This window comes from Lissotriton helveticus, chromosome 6 (assembly GCF_964261635.1).
Source record: "Lissotriton helveticus chromosome 6, aLisHel1.1, whole genome shotgun sequence".
Taxonomy (NCBI): domain Eukaryota; kingdom Metazoa; phylum Chordata; class Amphibia; order Caudata; family Salamandridae; genus Lissotriton; species Lissotriton helveticus.
In genome coordinates this window covers 1,121,363,838-1,121,390,856 of record NC_136067.1, presented here as the reverse complement: position 1 = coordinate 1,121,390,856, position 27,019 = coordinate 1,121,363,838, and the positions used below count along the sequence as shown (strand labels likewise).

The window sequence follows — 27,019 nt, the reverse complement described above, 5'->3', positions numbered from 1 at the left end:
CTGTTGAAGCTCCACACCTTATCGGGAGAAGTTCCTCAAGTTCATCAAGGTACGAGATGTGAGGTTATGTTTTTTTTTTGTTTTTGTTTTTTATAGTCACATCACATCTATTAGTGCTAGTGTTGTATTATAACTCTGCTTGAGGTTTTTTATACTTATATATATATATTTATATATATATATATATATATATATATATATATATATTTTGTTTGTGCTTGATGTTGTGAAAAGAGAAATCGCCCCACTTTTTTGATTATATATATATCCTTTTGAAACCATAAGAGAAAAGAAACAAAGAGTTGGGAAAGGTCGGGGTGGGGCTGTGACCATGGAGACTATGATCATGTAGACTAGTATCCCCATTACCTTCATGCCTAGAGGAACATAAACATACCCCTGTTCTCTCAGCCCAAACCTGACCTGCCATTAGCCCCCCTAGGTGCACTAAGGGACATCAGAAGCTTGTCTGCAGCCTGAACTGAGCGGATATTTTACATTTTATTGTTGAGCATAATCTTCAATGCTGCGGGAAAGCTCAACTGTACTGACGCACCCAATTTCTTAAAGGCCTCCATCCTCCTGCCCAATTCCCACTGTTTGTCCAGGGTGGCCCTTGAAAGGTCAGATCTTATTTGAAAGGTGAAATCTTCTCCTGATAAGGATTTTTGTTTCAGAGCTAGATTGAGAATATGGTCCTTAAATGAGAAAGTATGAAAGTTCACTAATATCTTCCGGGGCTTAGTCCTCTGTAGATTTTGCCTGAAGGGGTCCCTATGTATCCTCTGGATGTCAGTTTTCAACTCCTCTTCAGAATGGGATAAGTTTAGAGATTTTTTTAGTAGTTTTATGATGAAGATCTTAATATCTGATCCTTCACATCCTTCAGGCACATTTAGAATGCGAATGTTACATCGCCTCGCATTATTTTCCAGGACCTCCATTCTCTCTGCCAGAGCAGTATCCTCTCTTTTAAGTTTAACTATATCGTCCTTGGCATTTTCCAACTCAAGAGACATCCCAGCCACTGTCTCTTCCAACGCACCAGTTCTTGAAAAAAGACCATCTATCTTACTGTCTAATACCTCACAATATGATCTGATCTCTCTCTGGATTTTTGATGACTCTTCAAAACCCCGTTTAATGTCAGCTGACATATTTGCAAACATGGGTAGTAATGAAGCGATTGAGGGATCTGGAGGTATGTTGGCGACAGAAACAGGAAGTTTGGATGGCATATCAAAGGTGGAAGAGGCACTAAGAGCAACTTGCACTACATTGTTTTGATCTATTTGCATGTGGCCCTCTAAATGTGGGGGTCCTGAGACGACAGACTCAAAGCATGTTTCAACGTCCAGGCATATGCGTTCGCCCGAAAGACTACAAACTTCAGCCCCAACAGAACTGATCGGTGCCACCGAGGTAGTAGGACTGGTATTATTTACAATACCCACTGCAGCTGGTGGTGTCGTGGGCGGGAGAACAGGGTTTACCTCTATCGAGGTAATGCTTATGGGTGTGCCTACTCCCCCCCCAGGTTGTGCTTCATTACATCCCACCTCCATATTCTGAAAACTAGAAACCGAAGAGACCACACAACCCGACCAACCCGTGGTCGAGGATATGCCTGGTGGGAGACGATCAGAGGGGGGGTAGCTCTCTGCCAAATTTAGGATCTGAGGAATGGCCTTGAAATAAGATCGCAGTGATGGTGTAATCTTGGAGCTAGAATCGAGAACTGTTTTGGCTGACCTAGATTTTTTCGCACGTTTAGGTTTTGCCTCGGAGGAAAGATAGGAGGAAGTTTTAGGGGGCGTTTTAGTTGTACTGATACTAATTAAGTTAGTCAGCTCCGGACCGGCTTCAGCAGTATCCTGAGTCGCTTTCCCAAACACCAGCCTGGTTACCAGGGCGGGGAATCCACTCGTGCCCTCCTTCTTTCTATTGGTTTTACCTCCCCTGTTTTGTTTTTGGTGTCTGCTACCCTTATTATTACCACCACAGCCCCTGCTAACTGCTGCTAGATGTAGCTTTGAGGGAGTTTCAGCTTGGTTCAGGCAATAACTCCTTAGGGTAGTCACTCAGGGGGTTTTAACCGGGTCGCACTCTCCCTGCTTTGCACTGTGACAAACTGCTGTCTCTGATCCTGGGTCGAGTAGCCCTTCCACAGGTGACTTCAAGCTCTGGCTAACGGCTGCTACCCTCCCACTTTGCTTCCCCTTCACCTGACATGTTGCTGCAGAGACCGTAGAAATCGGAAGGGCATCGAATGCTGTATCTGAAGTTAGCCTTGAGGCGGCTGATGCCGCCGCTGCCGCTACTGTTGTGTCTGCTCGCTCGATCTTGGTCTCCGCCACCTTCCCCACCGGGACCACAGAAAATCGAGGGTCTCCACGAAGAGACCGCAGATGCCTCCCCCAACGGAGCTCCAGGGCGGCTCTACACCACTTCCACAACGCCAAAGGCTGCAGCGATGACGGACCCGCTACGGGCTCGTTTGCCGGACCCTCGTGGAGGTGCGCCGAAGCAGGCTGGAACACGCCCCTCCAAATGCACATGGACACGGGCAGCGCGGAACAAACCCCAGATCAGGTAAGTATTCTTTTTTTTTTCCTCCTTTAGATTACTCTGCAGTTTTCAAGTATTTGGCCGTGTTTGACAGTCCCCATATTTTCACGAAGATTTCACGGAAAGTCCTCGTACTCTTAAGGCTAAAGGAAACGCATACGCTCCGCTAGGGCTCAGAGCGGAGTACCGCGGCAGCTAGCCAACTGCCGCCATGTTCCTCGTTTAGCGTTACACTCAGGAATATAGTGCTTGGTATCTGTCTTCTGTAATGTAAAATTTACATTTAGCACTTCTTAGGGTGACAGTTAATATTTACTAATATCATAACAGCTAGAAATATAAGAATTTCTTTGGAAATATATCTACAAATAAAAGCCAGGATTCAGAGTAAGTGTAGAAGTATGCATCCTGTTTGCTAGATTCAAGGATGTGTGTGGATACTTTACCATTTCATCTGCAGAGTGTAGGTGGTGCACCCTTGAAGGTCAGGTGTCTATGTGTCCTGCTTAAATATAGGCAGTCCTGTTACTATTTATCTGACAGTTCTATTTTAGGGATGCCTTGCATGGTCTGTCTTTGGCATTTGTATGGTCCCCCTCAAAGAGGTGCACGCAACATCCATAGAATGCCTCTTGCCCTCGCCTAAAGGCTGCCTTCTGGGTGAGTGATGCTCTTTGCCCATCCCAGAAGTCCCTTTGGTATGATGCATGTTAAATATTGGTTAATGCACTGAGCCTAACAGGGATTTGTTTATTTGCTTGTTAAACACTCCTTGTAAAAGAATCAACAACTTTTTTCAGTTCACCCACGGAAGATCCCTTTTGCTACATTATAGGTTATAGAAATGGCCACTACTATCTCCTACAATAACACATTGCAGGAAATATTCTAGCAATGGTGCAAATATACAATTTTGATATATTTGCCCCACATGTATATCCAAAACATTTTATACTTATAGACTCAATGAGGCCAAACAAAACAGGAGGAGGACTTCAGAGGTCAATACTAATATCTTTATTACTGAACATTTGCATTATTGCTATCCTGGAAGAAAACCAAAGCATAGTTGCCATGGTGATCATCACATGAAATTATGCAGTGGAGAAACTTTGACATATATGTCAGTATATTGAAACGGAGACCTCAAAAAATTGCTCAGTAGGAAACTTGAATTGATTTGAACCAAAGGGTAGGGTATGCTCAGCAGTAAATCCATCAGCATATTTTGTACTTTGAGACTCAAAATGGACCTTACTGATAAGGCCCAAGTAGGCAGAGTATATGTTTGGAGTTGCTTGTGCCCACTTGGAAATGGACTGTGACCAGCAGACTGAAGAACACATTTGCATATTATTGGTTTCTGTCTGTGGTGTACAGTAAAGACTGAAAGACATTATTTCAAACATTATTATTTCAGACACATTACAATGCATCCATTTTTGGTCTTCTCAGTGAGTATATTGACATTGCGCCATATGTCATGTAGGGAGTGTTCATTTGTCTATGTGAACAAGGTTTGATAGGATCTCATTTAATTTTACTTTTAATGCTCCTCCTATGTCCCACCTCTAACAAAACCACCACCATCTCAGAAATGTTTTACTGGTTGCTACAGTAATCAGTCTTATTTTAGACACAATTGTTTTCCTTGACCTTCACTAATGTAGATGGAAAATATATAGCATAACATGATTAGTTCCATGAACGTGCAGGATATTGCTGTAATTTCTGAGTAAGGAAATTCCCTTACTAAAACAGCTTGTTCTGTTACTCTTATTCTATTCAAAAGTTAACACAGGAACTGTCATCTTTGTCCTTTGACAAACATCCTGCACAGTGGTGTGGCTCACTGGTTAGAGGCGGCAGACCCGGAAGCAGAGAACGGCCCGGGACCAGGGTTCAATTCCCGACGCTGCAGGGTCGTGGACCAGGGTCAGCGGACTCGATAATTCTCGCCTCGGTGCCTACTCTAACCAGGGATCACACTCGGCAACTCTGGGCATTAGCTTGCCTCATCTCTACAATGGCCCCCCACATTCGCCGGGGATGCCTGGTTTCACCTTGGAGATACCCAGTAGGGACCATCTCACAGGGATAGCCAGGACGGGTTCCCCAGCATTCTACAGCGCCACGACGCCTCAGGGCAGCAGTGCGCTTTACAAGACACATACATACATACATGCATACATACCATCATACACATAACAAAGTTGCTCCTCACTAGTGACACAGTGTATACATAGCCTATTTAGGAAATCAGAGGTGCTTTGGTGTTTCTGCAGACAGGAAATCTGTGACAGTGAGTTGGAAGGTAGACAGGAAAAGAGTTGTGCAAGCAGTAAGAATAGCAACAGCTTCCTCCATTTTCTTTAACATTATTACTTTAGATTGGCAGATTTCTTGAGTAATAGCCCTGTAGAAACAAATGCTTTTGAGAAACCCCCTATTAAAGCATAATCATCTTATTGACTAGGCCTTTTGAATTTGCACAAATGAATACGTTCATAGAATAGAGCTTCTCTTAAATATATAAAAACAATGTACTTTAATGGAAACTTGTTTGATATAGCTTTTTGTATATCTGAAGAGAAGAAACTAAGACATTATTAACAGAGCAGCAATTAAGAGTTAAACAAGGTCCAATAACTTTTACCCTGCTGAGTGTTTTCAAATTGTCTTTGTTGACACTTAACAATGCATTGTTGGAAACGGCATTGTGAAATTGTCTATGCTTTATGGGGAATGTTTTTTAGAAACTACTAAATGCTATGAAAATATATACTGGTCCTTATATCGTCCCTGTTCTAAATCTAACATGAGGAATGTCAACCCAAACAGCTTAACCTATTTCACTGATGCATAGACTCCACCCACCATTTTAGATATGAGACTGTGATGGCCCTTATTATAATTAATTTGCCTGCCATGCAACATATGAGCATAAGAGCTAGATGATTCACTTCCAGATCATTCCTTAACCATATGGTTTTGTTACAATTGGTCTCCTTCATGTCATTATTTGTTGCCTCAGTTTGAGATCCTCTTTGCATTGTGTTATAGATGGAGATTTTTGCAAAAAAATACTTTCTTACTCTTGAGGGTGCACATTGGCATACATTTTATGTTGCGATCCTATCTTTCACACCTCAATGAGTGGCTATAATTCTTGGTGGTTGTAATTATATGTTTGGGCATGTGAGCTGTAGATCACATGCTGCGTACAGCTCGCCATTCAGTGTTGGGTGCAGATGTTTGTACTTTGTTTTTCTTTGAAGAAGTCTTCCCAGTCACAAGGTAGGTGACTCCTCCTTTCGCTGATAGTGCACATGGGCATCGACTCCATTGTTAGATTATTTTTTTCCACCATCCGGTTCGGACGTCTATCGCTGCGCTCCAGTTCGACACCGTTCCTTCGGTTTCCCTCGGTGAACAAGATACTCACCCTCGACAGTATTGTTTTCGATCGCGCCTCCCTTTCTATCTCGTATCGTATTTACTTACTAAAACAAACGTTCGATCAGAAAGCTCATGGAAGTCCGTTGGGTCTACCAGCGTCGGGTCGGGCCGACCCGCAGTTGATGGAACGAACTCCCTACAAATTCTGCCCTCAGTGTCACGCGAAATACCCGCTCACCAACTCACACGAAGTGTGTAAACTGTGTTTCTCCCCCTAACACAGAGAACAAGACTGCGACGCGTGCCAGGCTCGCCACTCCAAGAAAACACTTCGCGACCATCAGGCTCGACATCACGGCATGCAGAGCCAACACACAAGCTCCATTCCAAACATCTACGGGCACCAATCAGACGAATAGGCCGGGGAAGCCATGGGAACGAGAAAGAGCAGGAGCTGGTCGCCATCTCAGAGTTCGACTCCGACCAAGAGGACGACATCCCACATGAACAACATGCCATGAATACAGCTCCCCACTCATCCCAAGACACAATTCCACATAAAATAAGGCTCCGGTCCAACTCCCGCCCTCAGGCTCCGGTCGGCACAAGACCATGCTTCCGATGCCCCACCTTCTGGCTCTGCACCGAAGCTTACTAAAAAGCCTTCTGGCTCTGAAAAGACCCACCAAATTGAGCTCCTAGTGGAGACCTTCGGGTCGAAATACAAGTCCAGCACCGACCCCCACAATTTCGGCTCCAAAACACACTTCGGATCCGAAGACTCCAACGCTTATGATTTCGGCACCGAAAATGTAGGTGCCGAAACAGTCAGATGTGCCGAAAACACCGAAAAAGCATAGTTTCGATGCTCCGGTCGACGGAATCCGGAACAAAAAGTGTTGTATATTCATCCACAGACTGGACATATCCCAACTAAAGTGGCTTTAAAAAGAAGAGCTGATACAGAAGAGGAATATCACATTCCTTTGAAGAAAAGGACTGTTGGAACTAACCCTTCCCCTCCTCCTCTTCCTCTTCCATCACCTCCTTCTCCTCAGTTTCAGCCAACTTCACCTGAACATTCACCACCACATACACCTGACAACCAGGATGATGGGGATGACAATGGGGATGGGGATGATAATCACCCACTACAAGACCCATGGGACGATTACAACACTAATTCGCCCATAGGCAATGATCTTGACTTGTACCCTAACAAGCCCTCTCCACCAGATGACAGTGTAAGCTACATTGAATTACTAGGTAGAGCTGCCAACTACCATGGGGTGCACTTACATAAAGAATCCTTAGAAGAGGATTTCCTCTGTGAAGCCCTCAGTACCACTCATAAGTCATCATAAACACTACCCATGCTCAAAGGAATGACCAGGCATGTAGATTACATCTTTAATGACCCAGTCAGAGCTCGTATTCTTACCCCTAGAGTAGACAAGAAGTACAAGCCAGCACCATCGGACCCAATATATATAAGAGGACAGTTACCACTAGACCCCTGATTGTGTCCAATTCAAAGAAAAGAGCCAACAACAGGAGATGCTCCACCCCAGATAAAGAATCCAAACATATTGATGCTTTGGGGAAAAGGGTGGCCTCTCAGGCAGTGAACTTCTGGCATTTCTCCAAAACTTAGGCATGGCTAGCACGATATGATTGTGTGCACTGGGATGAGATGGAGCAATTGATCCAATATTTGCCCCAGGAACCCAGATCTAAAGCACAAGACCTGGTGCATGAAGGACAACTTATTTCTAATAACGCAATAAGATTTTCCATAGATGCTGCAGGCAGTGCTGCTAGAGCTATAAACACCAGGTCCTCTTAACCACTTGAATGCTAATGACAAGGGGAGCTCGTCATGAGGCACACTGAATCTGTGCTCATGACAAGGTCAACTCGTCATGTATAATGGGAAACATAAATCTCCAGCACAGGAGGGGAAAACCCCTTAGCAGCCAAGTGGTTAAGGAAGCATGCCTGGCTTCGCATATCTGGGTTCAAACACGAAGTTCAAACCTCCATATTAAATACACCCTTTGATAAGATAAGAAACATCTATTTGGCCCAGTGGTAGATTCTTCAGTAGAGAAAATGAAGAAAGAAACTGAAGTGGCCAAATCCATCGGAGCCCTTCAGTCAACACAAAGCTGTGGTTCCTAGTGGCTCTTTTTTGACTGGGGGGGTTCTAAAAATACCTCCTCGGAGACCACCTCCACCTATAAGTGCAATAATTAACCTCCTCCAACTAGGGGTTCTTTCAGAGGGGGTTACAGAGGTAACAATGGCAAAGGCAGGGGCAGGGGTTCAAAGACACGCAGCTCCCCCACCAATACAAAGCAGTGACTTGCCTCCACTTCCCCTGACCACTTAATACCTGTCTGGGGCAGACAGTCAGATTTCCTACCGATCTGGCAGTCCATAACAACAGACAATTGGGTTCTACAAATTATCCATTCTGGTTACTGCCTGGAGTTCATCAACACTCCTCCAAACATTCCACCAAAGTCACACAAACTTTCCCCAGATCACCTACAACTCCTCAGACAAGAGGTTCAGTTTCTACTTCTCAAAGGGGCTATAGAGCCTGTACCACCCCAACGTCATGGGTCGGGAGTGTACTCCTTTTGCTTCCTAATACCGAACAAAGATGGTTTTCTCAGACGAATATTTGATCTCAGAAAACTCAATCTTTACCTTGAGTCAGATCATTTCCACATTGTAACACTTCAACAAATACTTCCTCTGCTGCAGAAAGACCAATTTCTGTCTACTCTAGATTTAAAAGAAGCCTATTTTCATATTCCAATCCACCCTGCTCATCGCAAATTCCTCAGGTTTGTGGTAGCGGGTCAACACTTCCAGTTCAAGGTACTCTCATTCGGAGTCACCACGCCCCCAGAATCTTCACAAAGTGTCTAGCAGTAGTAGCTGCTCACCTAAGAGACATAACATCCATGTCTTCCCATACCAGGACAACTGGCTCATCAAAGCCAGCACGTACCAGCAATGTCTTCAGCACACTTTCAGAACGATTCAGTTACTACATCAACTATGGTTCACAATCAATGTGCCAAAATCACATCTCCAACCATCCAATACTCAGGACTACCTAGGAGCCACGATAGATACTCAAAAAGCTTTGGCCATCCCCAGCGTAGCCAGAATTCAAAATATTCTGGCTTTAGTTCTCCAGTTTCAACCCAATCGTTGAATTCCAGCTCAGGTTTATATGCAACTGCTGAGAATGATGGCATCTTGCATCATAATCATCCCCCATGCCAGGCTGCACATGCGTCCACTTCAAGAATGCTTAGCCAGTCAGTGGAACCAGTCACAGGGTCTATTGACCGATCTAGTGTTGGTAACCGCCCGTACTCACCACTTTCTGCTATGGTGGAACACACAAAATTTGTCAAAAGGACGAACATTCATAGACCTGGTTCCACAGATAGTACTGACAGCGGACGCGTCCCTCACTTGCTTGGGAGCTCATCTACAACATTTCACAGTGCAAGGACTATGTAGTCAACAGCAGACGTTGCTCCTCATCAATCATCTAGAGTTGCTTGCAATCTTTCTAGCTCTCAAGGCATTTCACACTCACCTGTGGGGCAAAGCTGTCTTGGTTCGTACAGACGGAATGACAGCTATGTATTACATAGAAAAACAGGGGGGACACACACTCTCCAACTGTCTCACTTAGCCCAAGACATCTGGGGGTGGGCCATTTATCACAAACTTTATCTCCTAGCGGAACACCTCCCAGGAGTGAACAACCAGATTACAGATCTCCGTAGCAGGCAGAAACGGCAAATACATGAATGCGAACTCCAGCCTCGGGTTCTCTTCCCATACTTTTAAATTTGGGGAGTCCCTCACATAGGCCTGTTCGCCACATACCAAAATGCAAAATGGCGAAGCTTTGCCTCCAGGTACCCACACCCGCAATCCAAGGGCAATGCACTATGGATGAACTGGTCAGGGATGTTTGCCTACGCTTTTCCGCATCTCCCACTCATTCCATTAGTGGTTCACAAGCTCAGGCAAAAATCGCTCAGACTAATCCTACTATATCCCAGAAGGGCAAGTCAACCTTGGTTCACAACCCTGTTGGAGCTATCTCTGGTTCCCCATAGAAAGCTGCATTTAACCTCCAGTCTCCTCACACAGAGCCTAGGAGAAATCAGACACCCAGATTCCATACAGTTGAACCTCGCTATCTGGCTCCTTAAATCTTAGAGTTTGATTACTAGAACCTTCCACCAGAATGTATGAATATCATTAAGGAGGCCAGAAAACCACCTACAAGGGCCTGCTACGCAGCTAAGTGGAAGCTATGTGTTGTTTATTGTGGTAACAATAATATCAAACCTCTTGATGCTTCCTTACAAAACCTCATCTGCTATCTGTTACACTTGCAACAGTCAGCATTGGCTTACAGCTCCATCAGACTACACCTAGCGGCAATAGCTGCATATCCACAAAATAGGCAGCATTTGTTGTTGTTTAGAGTACCCGTAATCAAAGCTTTCATGGAAGGACTAAATAGAGTCATACCACCAAGACCCCCACCTACCCCAGTGTGGAATCTTAACATAGTCCTCACAAGATTAATGGACCCACCTTTTGAACCCATGCACAAATGCGAACCACAGTACCTGATTCAGTGGCAGAATGAGCTTTACACACCTTAGATAGTAGAAGAGCACTCTTGTACTCTTGTACTCTTGTACTACATTGAAAGGACAAAATCTATTCGGAAAACAAAACAACTTTTTGTGGCTTTTGCGCCACCACACAAGGGCAAACCTATTTCCAAATCAGGTATTGCTAGGTGGATTGTTAAGTGCATTCAGAAAGCAAAGAGAACGTTACCTGTACCCCCTAGGGCACATTGCATTCGTATGCTAGGGGCCACTATGGCTTTTTTGGGAAACATTCCCATAGTTGACATTTGCAAAGCTGCAACATGGTCTACAACACACACTTTCACTAAACACTATTGTGTAGATGTGTTAGCAAGACAGCAACCCAATGTGGGTCAAGCAGTACTTAAGACACTATTTCAGAAAACTCCAACAGCTACAGGTTAGCCACCGCTTTGGGAGGATACTGCTATATAGTCTATGCACAGCATGTGATCTAGGGAGGACCTGGCTTGGCAGTTCGGGCTGGACTGTTCCCATGGGGCACGGGGTCAAGACTGAAATGCGGATGGCCGGGTCTAAGCTGGGTGGTATGGTGAGCAAAAGAATGATGGATTTAACCCAGATCTCTTGACTGGGGGTGAATGGTTTGATTTGTTCTGCATTCCGTCCATCAATTGTGTGTCTTTTGCTTTCTCGCCCTAAGTGCGCCAGGTATGCCCGGACGTGGGTCCTGGGCTCACTGTGCCACCGGAATCAAGCTATCCTGGCTGCAGAGGGGTGAAACCCGCAAATCGGTCCTAGGATGTTTGTTTCCAGTCCAGGGAGGACCTGGCTTGGCAGTTTGGCTGGACTCATGGGGCACAGGGTCAAGACTGATTTGCGGATGGCCGGGTCTAAGCCGGGGTGGCATGGTGAGCAAAAGAATGATGGCTTTAACCCAGATCTCTTGACTGGGGGTGAATGTTTTGATTTGTTCGGCATTCCGTCCACCAATTGTGTGTATTTTGCTTTCACGCCCTAAGTGTATTAGGTTTGTCCAGACGTGGGTCCTGGGCTCACTGTGCCACTGGAATCAAGCTATCCTGGCTGCAGAGTGGTGAAACCCCGAAACCGGTCCTAGGACGCTTGTTTCCGGTCCAGGGAGGACCTGGCTTGGCAGTTCGGGCTGGACTGTTCCCATGGAGGACAGGGTCAAGACTGATTTGCGGATGGCCGGGTCTAAGCTGGGGTGGCATGGTTAGCAAAAGAAAGATGGATTTAACCCGGATCTCTTGACTTGGGGTGAATGTTTTGATTTGTTCTGCATTCCGTCCATCTATTGTGTGTCTTTTGCTTTCTCGTCCTAAGTGTACCAGGTATGCCCAGACGGAATATATGACGATATCCCGCAGACAAACAGCCCGCATACCATCAGTCCGCAAAAATAATCCCGCATTTACTATTAGCCCGCAAATTAAAAGAACGAAAACTTTTAGAACGAATATGCCTTTAGCACGCATGCCTTTACAATGTAAAGGCATGCATGTTAAAGGTATACTCACTGTAAAAGATGTAAAGGTAAGTAAAAGTACACTACCCTACCCTACACTACCCTACACTCGAATGTAGTACCCCTGCACCACCCACCCTTGGCACACAGTCCTTTTTCTACATTTACACTACCCAACACTACCATAAAGCACTTTACTTCCCTACAAAAACACTACAACAGTACCTTAATACACTACCCCCAGCATGACCCTACACAAACACTACAATACTACACTAAACCACTACACCCCAGCATGACCCTACACTACACAAACACTACAACACTACCCTAAACCCTAAAACACTACCCCCAGCATGACCCTACACTACAACACTACCCAAACCCTAAACCACTACTCACCAGCATGACCCTACACTACACAAACACTACAACACTACCCTAAACCCTAAACCACTACATCCCAGCATGACCCTACACTACACAAACACTACAACACTACCCTAAACCCTAAAACACTACCCCCAGCATGACCCTACACTACAACACTTCCCTAAACCCTAAAACACTACCCCCAGCATGACCCTCCACTACGCAAACACTACAACACTACCCTAAACCCTAAAACACTACCCCCAGCATGACCCTACACTACACAAACACTACAAAACTACCCTAAATCCTAAAACACTACCCCCAGCATGACCCTACACTACGCAAACACTATAACACTACCTTAAACCCTAAAACACTACCCCCAGCATGATCCTACACTACGCAAACACTACAACACTACCCTAAACCCTAAAACTCTACCCCCAGCATGACCCTACACTACGCAAACACTACAACACTACCCTAAACCCTAAAACACTACCCCCAGCATGACCCTACACTACGCAAACACAACACTACCCTAACCCCTATTACACTTCCCCCAGCATGACCCTACACTAAACAACCACCACAACTCAACACTACACTAACACAACACTACACTACACAATCACTACCCCAGCACGAACCCCACCCTTAAAAATTAACCCAAACCCCCTTACCTCTCGACATCGTCATCGTTTACAACGCAAATGCATTTACCATACATGCCTTTACAACGTATTTCGTTGTAAAGGCATGCGTGATAAAAGCACATGCGTTGTAAAAAAATGCGGGATGATGGTATGCGGGATGAATGACATTGCTGATTAATAGTATGCGGCCTGAAAGTATGCGGGGAAAAAATGCGGGATAAAGGTTGATTACCGCCCAGACGTGGGTCCTGGGCTCACTGTGCCACTGGAATCAAGCTATCCTGGCTGCAGAGCGGTGAAACCCTGAAACCGATCCTAGGATGCTTGTTTCCGGTCCAGGGAGGACCTGGCTTGGCAGTTCGGGCTGGACTGTTCCCATGGAGCAGAGGGTCAAGACTGATTTGCGGATGGCCGGGTCTAAGCTGGGGTGGCATGGTGTGCAAACGAATGATGGATTTAACCCAGATCTCTTGACTGGGGTGAATGTTTTGATTTGTTCTGCATTTCGTCCATCAATTGTGCGTCTTTTGCTTTCTCGCCCTAAGTGTGGCAGGTATTTCCAGACGTGGATTCGGGGCTAACTGTGCCACTGGAATCAAGCTATCCTGGCTGCAGAGGGGTGAAACCCCCTAAACTGGTCCTAGGATGCTTGTTTCCGGTCCAGGGAGGACCTGGCTTGGCAGTTCGGGCTGGACTGTTCCCATGGAGCACAGGATCAAGACTGATTTGCGGATGGCCGGGTCTAAGTTGGGGTGGCATGGTGTGCAAAAGAATGATGGATTTAACCCGGATCTCTTGACTGGGGGTGAATGTTTTGATTTGTTCTGCATTTCGTCCATCAATTGTGTGTCTTTTGCTTTCTTGCCCTAAGTGTACCAGGTATTTCCAGACGTGGGTCCTGGGCTAACTGTGCCACTGGAATCAAGCTACCCTGGCTGCAGAGGGGTGAAACCCCGAAGCCGGTCCTAGGATGCTTGTTTCCGGTCCAGGGAGGACCTGGCTTGGCAGTTTGGGCTGGACTGTTCCCATGGGGCACAGGGTCAAGACTGATTTGCGAATGGCCGGGTCTAAGCTGGGGTGGCATGGTGAGCAAAAGAATGATGGATTTAACCCGGATCTCTTGACTGAGGGTGATGTTTTGATTTGTTCTGCATTCTGTCCTTCATGTGATCTACAGCACACATGCCTCGAAAGGATAATGTTACTTACCCAGTCAGCATCTGTTCTTGACATGTAGAGCTGTAGATTCACATGCTCCTACCCACCTCCCGGATACCTGTAGCTGCTGTAGTTCTCTATTTAATTTACATACATATGCATGGACATCTCTATTCTTTACTACTACTCGATTCTCATCCTCTGCGGCAAACAATTCAACAATGGAGTTGATGCCCATGCGCACTATCACCAATAGGAGAAGTCACCTTCTTTGTGACTGGAAAGACTTCTTCAAAGAAAAACAAAGTTCAAACTTACGGACCCGACTCTAGATGGCGAGCTATGCACAGCATGTGAATCTACAGCTCCAAATGCCAAGAACAGATGCTTACTGGGTAAGGAACATTATCCTTTCTGTACTATGGGTAGACAGAATGAACGGAAAGTACTTGGTCTCTAATCATATCTGTCGTCTTTTCAGGACTATAAATTAGTAAAAGTAAGGGTTTATGAGTAGCAGAAACAAAATTTCAGTTAATAATTTTATTTAAATATTTAGGCGATGATGGAAGAGATTGCTGGATTTGAAGATCGCTTAAACAGTCTGAGAGGAAAGGGAGCTCATTTGATCAGCCAGTGTGCAGAACATCTTCAAGGAAAATTCAAGCAAAATATTCAAGGACACCTCCAAGGAACAAGAGATAGCTATTCTGCAATCTGCAGCACAGCTCAGAGGGTAAGTAATGAATTTGAGCCGAAGTCACAAAGATTTTGGTATGAGTTAGTAAGACTTACTCTTGTAGTTCTACTGTCTTGCCTCTGAATTCTACTGGCTTTCTCCTGGAATCCAGGAGTAAGCGAGTCGTACTGCAAGAGTGCATCAAAGCAAAATCTTTGTAAATTAGCTCCATGTGTTGACATATGTATTTCAGATCACATTCAGATGGTTTTGTAGGTTTGCAGTTTTGGAAGAATAGCTTAACACTGTGAGAAACCTAGGTACACCACTAATTACATAGTAGAATGTCTAATGTTGTTACTATTGAAGTTATACATAAACATCAGGTTATCCAGTCCCTACAGTCCCTAGGGAAGAGGTGTGGCGCCGCGGCCAGGGTGACTGACCCTGGAATCTGGGGATCACGGTTCGATCCCCGGCACCGGCGGCAGGTTAGCCCAGCACCTTGTGACTCTGGGCAATAGCTTGCTTAATCTTCCCGACGGCCCCCAGCGCCTAGAGACCCTTACGGGTGATTGTGCGCTTTACAAATGTGGATTAATATTATTATTACACAGCTGAACTACTTTGATGTATGGGGATGTGGTTTAATTTACGCTGTTTATGTTTTTCCAATGTGAAGGGAAGTGACCAATAAATGGTGGACACAAGGATGGGGCAGCTGAATTTATGTACAAAGGAACACATCCACATACCGTAGTGCAAAGAGAGTGTGGAATGGAAAAAGCAAGATTATTTGCTGGTTCAATAAAGTTTCTTGCTCAACCTTGCAAAAATGAATGAATCAAAAGCTTTTAAAGTTTGATTAATATTCAATAGTGCATTTATTGTATTAAATTGTGCTATGTTCTGAATGCAATCCTTTTCTTTTATGATTAACCTTTTGCTATTGAGAACTAGGACCATTAATTGTAAAAGAGAGTCATGATTACATATATAAAGGAAATATGTAATAGCCAATCAAGGTAAATTCAAGCAATATACACAAACAATGTAATATAGGGAGAACCAAAGGAGAAGAAGAAAAATTTACACAAATTATTCACACTTTAATAGTTCTTTGTTAAAAATACATAAATATAAACAATTGCGTAATTTACACAATCCATGATGCATTCAAATTCATAATAACAACATATACATAAACAAAAATTAAAAAGTTAAAAAGTGGCGATATCTTTAGACTTTCGATGCGCGTTTTGGCGTACACAACGCCTTCTTCAGGAGTAGCCACACAATTATCTGAAAATAATAAAAAATGTATACTCAATATCCAAATTACAATATTGTCTATAAATCCATAAACAATCAAAGACAACAGCTCATTCGTATATTTAACAAGCAAAACATGTCATATAATGGTAATCTTCCTTCTACAATAATCATAATTTCTTGTTCCAGTGATCTCCCTATATATAAAATCAAATTTCCATGCATCGGTGTGCAATTTAATCTGAGTGCTCATAACAAACTTAAACCTATCATGTAAAGAACCTCGTATAGTTCAACAGTAAAGAATTTAGAGTAGAAAAACAGATATTAGAAATGGTGCATGGCTAATGATAAAGCCCACATTGACTTACTTAGAAAATCTGTAGTAGGGACAATTCGTAAGGATGAAGGACTGTACCTAATCTCTTAGTCGATCCAATTTTTAAAGTTCTGCTACAGAAAATCTCACTATCAATAACATATATGATATGGTATTGTTATAACACCCTGATGTTTGTAATAAATGGTAGTTCTATAACAATACATAAATCTATTTTGTTTAAAAAAACAAACTTACTCTCAATGTTTGTTGAAACAATAGTTCTTCAAACCGAAGATCTGTGCCCAATCTAAGGTTACACGTAATAAAAGATCTGTAACAAAAACATGGTTCATGTTACACATATACTATGGTATATTATATTGTATGGTACGGCTATTCTGTCTAATATATAACAACACGATAATTGCATGTATATCAGATATAGAAACGTTAAACAACAATCGCTGTAAAACCCCTAATATATGTACCTGATGCTCCTATGTACGTACGTATGGTATTATAATACGATGACCAGCGACATTAGAGAATAGCAGATGCCTTCCTAAATTCTCATCCAAAATCATTGTCCGAATATTTTAGTTACTGTTTGTACCTCTTTCTCGACTATGGTGAGTTAAGATATGTTATATTGGAATCCTTTCTCTCGGTAGATCATCAAGCACGGATAATGATTTTGGATGAGAATTAAGAAAGGCATCTGCTATTCTCTTAGATATTGAGTATACATATTTTATTATTTTCAGATATTTGTGTGGCTATCCTGAAGAAGCCGAAACGTGCATCAAAAGTTTAAAGATATCACCACTTTTTAACTTTTTAATTTTGGTGTATGTATATGTTGTTATTATGAATCTTAATGAATCATGGATTGTGTAAATTACTCAATTTTTTATATTTATGAATTTTTAACAAAGAACTATTAACGCGTGAATAATTTATGTAAATTTTTCTTCTTCTCCTTTGGTTCTCCCTATATTACATTGTTTGTGTATATTGCTTGAATTATCTTGATTGCCTAGGAGTTGTTTTCTTTATACAGTTTTACCCTGTCCAAGAAATTGAACTATTTACTGTTCAGGGGGTGCTTGTTTTCCTCATTAGTCATGATTACATATTCATTCTGATTCTTCTTGATGACAGTTTTGGTTTCTGATACCATTCTGTAAGATAATACTATTTTTTTTATAAACCAAATTGTATTGTTTTTGAAAACAGAACATACCAAAAACACCAGCAGTGCACTACCATCACAAGCATGTATCAACATTCCGTGTACAGTCACCCAACTGTGCCCTGCAACCGATAATAGTCCCATCATTTTCCCCAGATCTTTTTATGCTAATGAGGACATCCATGAACAGAGTATATTGTTTTCTCCAACTTCACACACCAGTGCTTGCCACGCCGCCACTGAGAGTGGTGTCTACAAGTTCCATAATCTAGCTATTCCCCTTGTGAGAAACTGCCTCTTTTGACATGGTTAGCCCCCCGGTTTTTGCCTGGAAAATAATGTGGTTTTGATTGAAAGTGCACAGTGTCCCTGCCAAACCAAGTCCCTTGTGCCAGAGCTCCTTCCCTAAAACTGTACCACGATTGGCACAACTTCAGGCCCCCCTGTAATCCCTAGTAAATGGTGCCCCTGGTACCTAGGGCATTGGGGCTGAAGAGGGTCCCCTAGGGACCACTCACCAAGGCCAAACAGACTGTCACTGCAACCTGAATGCCTAGGTGCAAAGAAAAACAACAAAGTCGGCATGGCACACTGCCTTTGTGCTCTGTCAAGCAGCACTGCCTAAAGTATAGCTAAGTCACCCCTCTAGCATGCCTTACAAGCCCTAAGACAGGTTGCACTATATCTCAGGTGTGGGCATTATGTAATGATCTGTAATGCTGGCAGCATAGAATGTTGTGAGGTCACTGCTGACCTAGTTTAGAATGTGGCCAGAAAGATATTGAACAGTTGAGAGCTGGGAAGCGTTGGCTTAGCTGGGGTTGCTGTATTCAGAATAAACTTACTTAAATCACATGAGAGATCTTCATCTTTACATTGGCGACGAGTTGGTGTTGTGCGGGGGCAGATTGACAGCATCCCCACCCTGGTAGCATGAAACCACATGAGAGCTCCTCATCTTTACACATATCTGCATGAGCAGTTATGCCCCTACAATATTTTAGTCTATTTTTAATATTGTATTGTGTCAGGGAAGCCGTAGAGAGTACTTGGCATGGAAACTCAGCAACTCAAGTTCCGCTGCACCATGATGGTTTCACTGAACCTAGGAGTGTTTGGTATCAAACAACTCCTCTTAATAAACCTACACTGATGCCAGAGTTGGATTTATTAGAACATGTATCCAGAAGGTACCTCTGAGGTGCCCCCTGTAATCTTACCATCCCTGATGTGGTCTCTGACTGGCTTTAAGCAAAATGCAAACAACCAAACATGTTTCTAGACCCATGGGGTGACAGCCCTTGCTCTCTGAGGCCAGAAACAAAGCCCATCCTGGGGGGAGGTGTCACAACTCCTCCCCAGGCAGGCACAGTGCTCGAGAGGGACACTTCAAACACTATCCCCCACCCAAAAGAAAGAGGATGAAACTAAGCTTCCCCTGGAGAGTCTTCATCTTCTAAGTGGAAGAACCTGGAGAGGCCATCTGCATTGACTTGGGCAGTCCCAGGTCTATGTTCCACTGTAAAGTCCATTCCCTGTAGGGATATGGACCACCTTAACAATTTGGGGTTTTCACCTTTCATTTGTTGTAGCCATCTGAGAGGCCTGTGGTATGTCTTAACTAGGAAGTGAGTGCCAAACAGGTATGGCCTCAACTTCTTCAGGGCCCAGACCACAGCAAAGGCTTCCCTCTATATGGCGCTCCAATGCTGCTCTCTGGGGAGTAGTTTCCTGCTTATAAAAGCAATAGGTTTGTCAGATCCTTCATTATTTGTTTGGGCTAGGATCGATCCCATCCCATGCTCAGAGGCATCTGCCAATGAACTACTGGGAGTAGTCTGGAGTTTTCAGGACTGGGGCAGAACACCTTGCATCCTTCAGAGTGTCAAAAGCCTTTCGGCAGCTCACTGTCTAGTTCACTTTCTTGGGCATCTTTTTGGAGGTGAGTTCCTCGTAGGGGGCCAATATGGACTCATAATCCTTCATGGACCTCCTGTAATATCCAGTCAAACCAAGTAATGCCTTGACTTGGGTCTGGGTTGTTGGAGATTCCCAGTCCTGCATTGTCTGGATCGTGGGTTGGAGTAGCTGAACTTGGCCTCCACCTACAAGGTGGCCCAAATATACAACCTTTCCCTGCCCTATCTGGTGATTGCATGCATTGATAGTGAGGCCTGCACTTTTCAGAGCCTCAAGGACCTTCCCAAGGTGGATCAGGTGGTCTTGTGGTCCTGTCAGGTTGAGTTTTAGACATCAATATCATCTAGATTAGCTGCACTAAAGAATTCCAATCCAGCGAGGACTTTGTTCACCAACCTCTGGAAGGTGACAGGACCTACAACTGCAGTGCTTGTCAAGAAGAAGGACTCTGCCACTTCTCCAATGCACCCTTCTTCTCCTATACTTCTTCTCCTTCATCTCCTGTTCCTCCTAACAATTCACCTCACAATTCTCCTGAACACTCTCCTCCTCATTCTTCACCACATACACTTCAACATTATGATGAGTACAGCATAGGGGGAGGGTAGACCCAGATGAGCCTTTTCCCTACCCTGTTGATGATCCAGATTGGGAGTACCCAAACCCACAAGATGTGCCAGATATTCCCGACCCACAGTCATATCCATCAAAACCTTCTCCCCCAGAAGACAATATTGGTTTTGGGCACTTACTGAATAGGGCTGCAATTTATCATGGGGTTACCATGCATTCAGATAAGGCAGAGGAAGATTTTTTATTAGATACGTTTGAACAATCACAAAGGTCTGTTCAAATTCTTCCTATGATCAAAGGGGTCATCAAACATGCTCCAGAGGTATTAGTATAGGAGGGGTAGCTGGGTTCTAGATGACAGCACTACCGGTCTGAGTCACACTCTTATTGATCTATATTGCCCACTTCAAATGATCTGCTACCAGTAGATCATAAAAATAATTGCAGCAATATGTGGATGAGAGGCATAACAAAATGAACATATCATATGTACATATTCAAATTCACAAATTTCTTCTTATGTTGAAAGCATACACATAGACGACGTGGTCTTCTGTCTTGTAGCGAAAAAAGCGTCAATAATCAATTCTTAGTCGTAATGGGGAGAGTCCCGGGGTAAGGGAATTCTCAAGGAGGTCCTTCTGCCTTCGTCTATGTGTATGCTTTCTGCCCTGAAGAAGCCCTCTGTTTGGGCGAAACGCGTTGGCTGGATTTGTTCTGGTGCATTCTTTGAATACATCTTAATAAAAGAAAGATTTCAACATAAGAAGAAATTTGTGAATTTGAATATGTACATATGATATGATCTATTTATGTTGCCTCTCATCCACATATTGGTGCATGCTCCAGAGGTATTTAAAGATGCTGTAAGTGCTAGGATCCTAAACCCTAGAATTGAGAAAAAGTACACGCCTGCTCCTGGTGATCCAGCCTACATTAAAGGACAGCTACCCTTAGATTCCCTAGTTGTCTCAAATGCTAGAAAAAGAGCAAAATCACAGACATCAGGTAAAGCACCACCCCGATAAAGAATTTAAGGTGATAGATGCTTCAGGCAAAAGAATAGCTGCACAAGCTACTAATACATGGCGTATAGCTAACACGCAAGCCCTCCTTGCAACATATGACAGGGCTCATTATGATCAGTTCGAAAAATTACTACAACATCTACCTGACCAATATAAAATGCAGGCAAACAACCTTATACAAGAAGGCAAGTTAATTTCAAATGCCTCAATCAAGTGTGCACTTGATGTAGCAGACACTGCATCTAGAGCTGTAAACACTAGTGTCCTACTTAGACGTCATGCATGGCTACGCATTTCAGGATTTAAGCAGGAAGTGCAAACTACCATCTTAAATCAGCCATTCAACCAACATCAATTGTTTGGACCAGAGGTAAACACATCACTTGAGAAAATAAAAAAAGATACAGATACAGCCAAATTTATGGGAGCTTTGCAATCCACACAAGCTAGAGGTTATTTTCGTCGCTCCTTCTATAGAGGAGGCTCCAAACAAACTGGAGCAGACAATACAGCTTCCTTCAAATCCAATACACAGGCATCCTCCAGTAAAGGATATTTTAGAGGAGGCTATAGAGGCAACAACAATAAGGGAAGAGGTCGAGGTAACAACAATAATCGAACTTCTTCCACCACATAAAAGTGACTATCCTCTGCTCCCCCAACAGCACTCCACTCCTGTGGGGGGCAGAATAACACAGTTCGTACCTGTCTGGAATTCCATCACAACAGACAGGTGGGTAAGACAAATTATCCAGTATGCCTACTGCCTCGAACTTACAGCTACCCCTCCACACATACCACCCAGGCCACGTCCAATGTCTGCAGAACATCTTACGCTGCTCAAACAAAAAGTCCTATCACTTCTCCAAAAGGACGCAATAGACATAGTCCCTTTACAACATTAAGGAACAGGGGTTTACTCGCTGTAATACCCAAAAAGGACGGGACACTAAGACCAATTCTCGACCTCAGGCCCCTCAATCACTATATACACTCTGATCATTTTCATATGATCACTTTACAACAAGTGCTCCCATTGCTGCAACAAGGCGACTTCCTTACAACACTAGATCTAAAAGACTCCTACTTCCACATTCCTATACATCCTTCTCACAGGAAGTATCTAAGGTTTGTACTGGAAGGACAGCATTATCAATTCAAAGTCCTTCCATTCGGGGTAACAACTGCACCAAGAGTGTTCACAAAGTGCCTAGCAGTAGTAGCTTACCCAGTTCACAAGGACACATGGGTTGCTCTTGTTATTATAAATATAGCAGTAGTAGCAGCACATCTCAGAAGACAACAGATACATGTCTTCCCTTATCTAGACGATTGGCTCATAAAAGCCAAGTCATTCAATCAGTGTGTCCAACACACACATCAGACAATTCAAACATTGCACGACTTAGGGTTTACAATCAACTACACCAATGTCGCACCTACAGCCCTCTTATGTACATCAATATTTAGGGGCTACAATAAACACGTCTACAGCTCTAGCGTATCCCAGTCCAGCAAGGATACAGAGCTATCAAGCATTAGTCACAAAGTTCCAACATCATCACTCTGTCCCAGCCAGAGTGTTCTTGAGACTAATAGGCATGATGGCATCTTGCATCTTCATTGTACCATATGCAAGACTGCAAATGCGTCTGTTACAGGAATGTCTAGCACAACAGTGGAATCAGGCTCAAGGACAACTGACAGACCTGGTGTTGGTAGACAGCCGCACACATCGCTCTCTGCAGTTGTGGAACACCAAAAACTTGACAAAAGGGCGGCCGTTCCTCAAACCTGTTCCACAATTAGTACTTACAGCAGACGCATCTCTCACAGGATGGGGAGCCCATCTCCTATCCCATACAACTCAAGGGCAATGGAACAATCAACAAAAAACGTTCCATATCAATCACCTAGCGCTGCTAGCAATATTCTTAGCACTCAAAACATTTCAAGTACAAGTACAAAACAAAGCTGCCTTAATTTGGACGGACAACATGACAGCTACGTACTATATACAACAACGGGGGGGACACACTCTCTACAGCTGTCCCAGCTTGCACAGAACATTTGGAGATGGGCTTTTCCACAAAACATATATCTGTTAGCAGAACACCTTCCAGGAGTTCACAATCAGATAGCAGATCTGTTAAGTCGACAGACACAACAAATTCACGAATGGGAACTACATCTGCAAGTTCTTCAACCATTCTTCCATAAGTGAGGTCATCCAGACATAGACAAGAAAACGCAAAATGCCCAACGTTCGCCGCCAGGTTTCCACACCCGCTGTCGAAGGGCAATGCGATATGGATGAACTGGTCAGGCAGATTTGCGTACGCTTTTCCGCCACTACCACTAATACCACTAATAATGCGCAAGCTACGACAACAGTCGCTCAAACTGATTTTAGTAGCTCTCACATGGGCACGCCATCCGTGGTATACAACTCTGCAAGAACTATCCCTAGTTCCATACCAAAAGCTACGTCTGAAACCATCCCTGCTAACGCAGAACCATGGAGACATCCAGACCCAAGTCAACTGAATCTGGCGATCTGGCTCCTGAGGTCTTAGAGTTTGGTTATCTTAACCTACCACCAGACTGTATGAATATCATTAAAGAAGCCAGGAGACCTACTACTAGAGCTCGCTATGTTGCTATTTATTTTATTTATTTATTTATTTAAAGAGTTTTATATAGCGCTGGGTAGACCCGAAGGTATCAGATTTGTCAGTTACTGCAACAATAATCAAATTGATCACCTAGATGCCTCCATCCAAAATATCATTTGTTACCTTCTACATTTACAAAGATGTAACTTGGCATTTTCATCTATACGCCTACATCTCGCAGCAATTGCAGCATATTTACAAAATAGACAACATCTGTCTCTATTTAGAGTGCCTGCTTATTAAAGCATTTATGGAAGGATTAAAAAGAATCATTCCTCCCAGGTTACCACCCTCTCCAATGTGGAACCTAAATATTGTTCTTACAAGGCTCATGGGACCATATTTTGAGCCTCTACACAAATGTGAACTGTAATTCCTCACATGGAAAACAGCTTTTCTAGTAGCTATTACCTCTCTTAGGAGAGTAAGTGAGATTCAAGCTTTCACTATACAAGAACCATTTTTACAATTACACCGTAATAAAGTGGTTCTCAGAACAAACCCTAAATTCCTTCCAAAAGTCATTACTCCATTTCATTTAAACCAATCTGTAGATTTACCGGTGTTTTTCCAAAACCCAGACTCTGTAGCAGAAAGAGCTCTACACACACTAGATGTTAAAAGAGCTCTCCTCTATTATATAGATAGGACCAAATCCTTTCGCAAAACAAAGCAATTGTTTGTAGCTTTCTCTCCTCCACATAAAGGCAACCCCATCTCTAAAGCTGGAATTGCAAGGTGGATTGTAAAATGTATGCAAATATGCTATCAAAAAGCAAAATGTACATTAACAGTTTCTCCTAGGGCACACTCCACACGCAAACTAGGAGCCTCCATGGCTTTTTTAGGGAACATTCCCCTAGAAGACATATGCAAGGCAGCAACATGGTGTACAACACACACCTCCACTAAGCACTATTGTGTTGATGTGCAAGCCAAGCAGCAAGCTGCAGTAGGCCAAGCTGTTCTAAAAACTCTCTTTCAAACTACTGCAGCAGATACAGGTGACCACCGCTAAGGGGAGACAGTGCTGTACAATCTATGCACAGTGTAAGATCTGCAGCTCATATGTCTCGAACGGAAAATGCTATTTACCAGTATGCATCTATTCTTGGCATGTAGAGCTGCAGATTCTTACACGCCCTCCCGCCTCTCTGGGGCCTGTATCTGTTCCAGTTCTATCTTAATTAGATAAACATGTATGGACATCCTTCTTCTTCTTTCTACAAACTCTGCCCCTAACCTGTCAATCAAATCATCTGCTCTAGGAATTGGATGTTCGTCCGTTTTCGTCACAACATTGAGATCCCTATAATCCACACAAAACCTTCTTTCCTTCCACCCTTGGAGTGAGGTTTGGGGACTAATACAACTAGGCTGACCCAGGGGCTCTCTGAGGGTTTAATGACACCCAGTTTCAACACCTTGCCTACTTCAGCTTGGATGCTCTCTATGACATGATCATATTACTTGTAAATTTTGTTTTTAGAGTGTCTGCATCATAGGTACACCAGCTAGTCTGACCACGGGTCAGAGAGAAGAGCTTAGCCTACTGATTTAGGACTTGCTGCTAATCAGCCTGCTTTTAGTCAATGTGGGTGTCTGACAAGACCACTTCATCAACAGATCCATTTTTGGGATTGCTGGAGAGGTGGCCAAATAGGTGACATCCCCTTTTCTTTCAAGGACTTGTCCTGGAGGGCCCTAGGTGCCACATGCTCTAATACCCATACCTTTTGCACTAGTTGGAACTCAAACATGGAAGCCATTTGGTCATAACAGTGCTTCTGGGGCTCCTGGCTGGCTGGAAAGTTTTGGCTTGCATTTTGTATGTCTCAGGCGTTCCTGGACGAAGACCAAGCACATAATCCTCTATGTCTCTCAGAGGTTTTTCCCATCCTTCCTTCACAATACACAGTGGACCCCTAACAGGATGCCCAAACAGAAGTTCAAAGGGGTACAACCCACTCCCTGTCTATGGTACTTCCCTGTAGGAAAACAACAGGCATGGGAGTAAGAAATCCCATCTCGTTCAGAGTTTTTCAGGGAGTCCACCAATGATGCCTTTCAATGTCTAGGTAAATCCTTTAACCAGGCCATTGGTTTGTGGGTGGTATGGAGTCTTGAGCTTATAACTCACTCAATACACCTCCCACATGTGTTTCAAGAATGCTGACGTGAAGTTTGTACCCCGACCTGACACTACCTCCTTAGGGAAACCAACCCTAGTAAAGATACCAAGGAGGCCTTGCCACTGGTCGACCTAAGAGGAATAGCTTGAGGATACCTGGTGGCATGATCCACTACCACCAGAATATATCCGTTCCCTGGGGCTGTTTGAGGGTCTAGGGGGCCAACAATGTCAACGTCTACCCTTTCAAAGGGTACCCCCAACCACTGGATGTGGAATTAAGGGGGCCTTCAGGCAGACTAACCACTGGCTTGGCACGAGACACAACACTGACTAAAGTACTTCTACCTTCTGGGATATTCCTGGCCAGTAGAAGTGATTGACGAATCTACTCCATGTTTAACCTGACCAGGGTGCCCAGCTTAAGGCATAACATAGGCCAAAGTGAGAAGGAACTCTCTAAACATCAGAGGTACAACCACTCTCCTGGTTGTACCAGGTTTCGGGTCACTAGCCTCAGTTTAAAGAAGCCCCTCCTCCCAATTCACCCTGTGGATTCCACTGATATCTCCCTTTTCCTTTGCAACAGCTTGCTGCCTCAGGCTTCCAATAGTGGGACAGGTTTGTTGTCCCTGGCAAAGATCCTCCCTAGAGGCTCCCCCTGGGCCTAAGAGCTCCCCCGTGTAAGGCCCAAGGTCTTCAGGCTTAGTTCCCTCTTGGCCTAACAGTTCCTCTTCCTGTGAAGAGGGGTTATGACCTGAAATCTGTTTAGAGGCCCAGTCTTCTTGCCTTTTCTCTTGGAGGGCTGGTCCACACTTTCAGGATTCATCACCTCTTGCTCACTCTGGGCTCTGCTCTGGCTTGTACACAGACCAAGACTGGGATCCCTAGCATTCCTTCATTCCTCTTCAG

The 27,019-nt window shown here is 43.9% G+C and overlaps 1 protein-coding gene across 1 annotated transcript in view; it reads left to right on the top strand.

Moving 5' to 3' along the window:
• Positions 1-27,019, top strand: part of SYNE1 (spectrin repeat containing nuclear envelope protein 1) — a 2,361,447-nt gene that overhangs the window by 1,316,097 nt on the left and 1,018,331 nt on the right. The window contains exon 71 of the mRNA XM_078648775.1: positions 14,875-15,051. Coding sequence (XP_078504901.1) covers positions 14,875-15,051 — 177 coding nt within the window. The remainder of the gene's footprint in view (positions 1-14,874; positions 15,052-27,019) is intronic.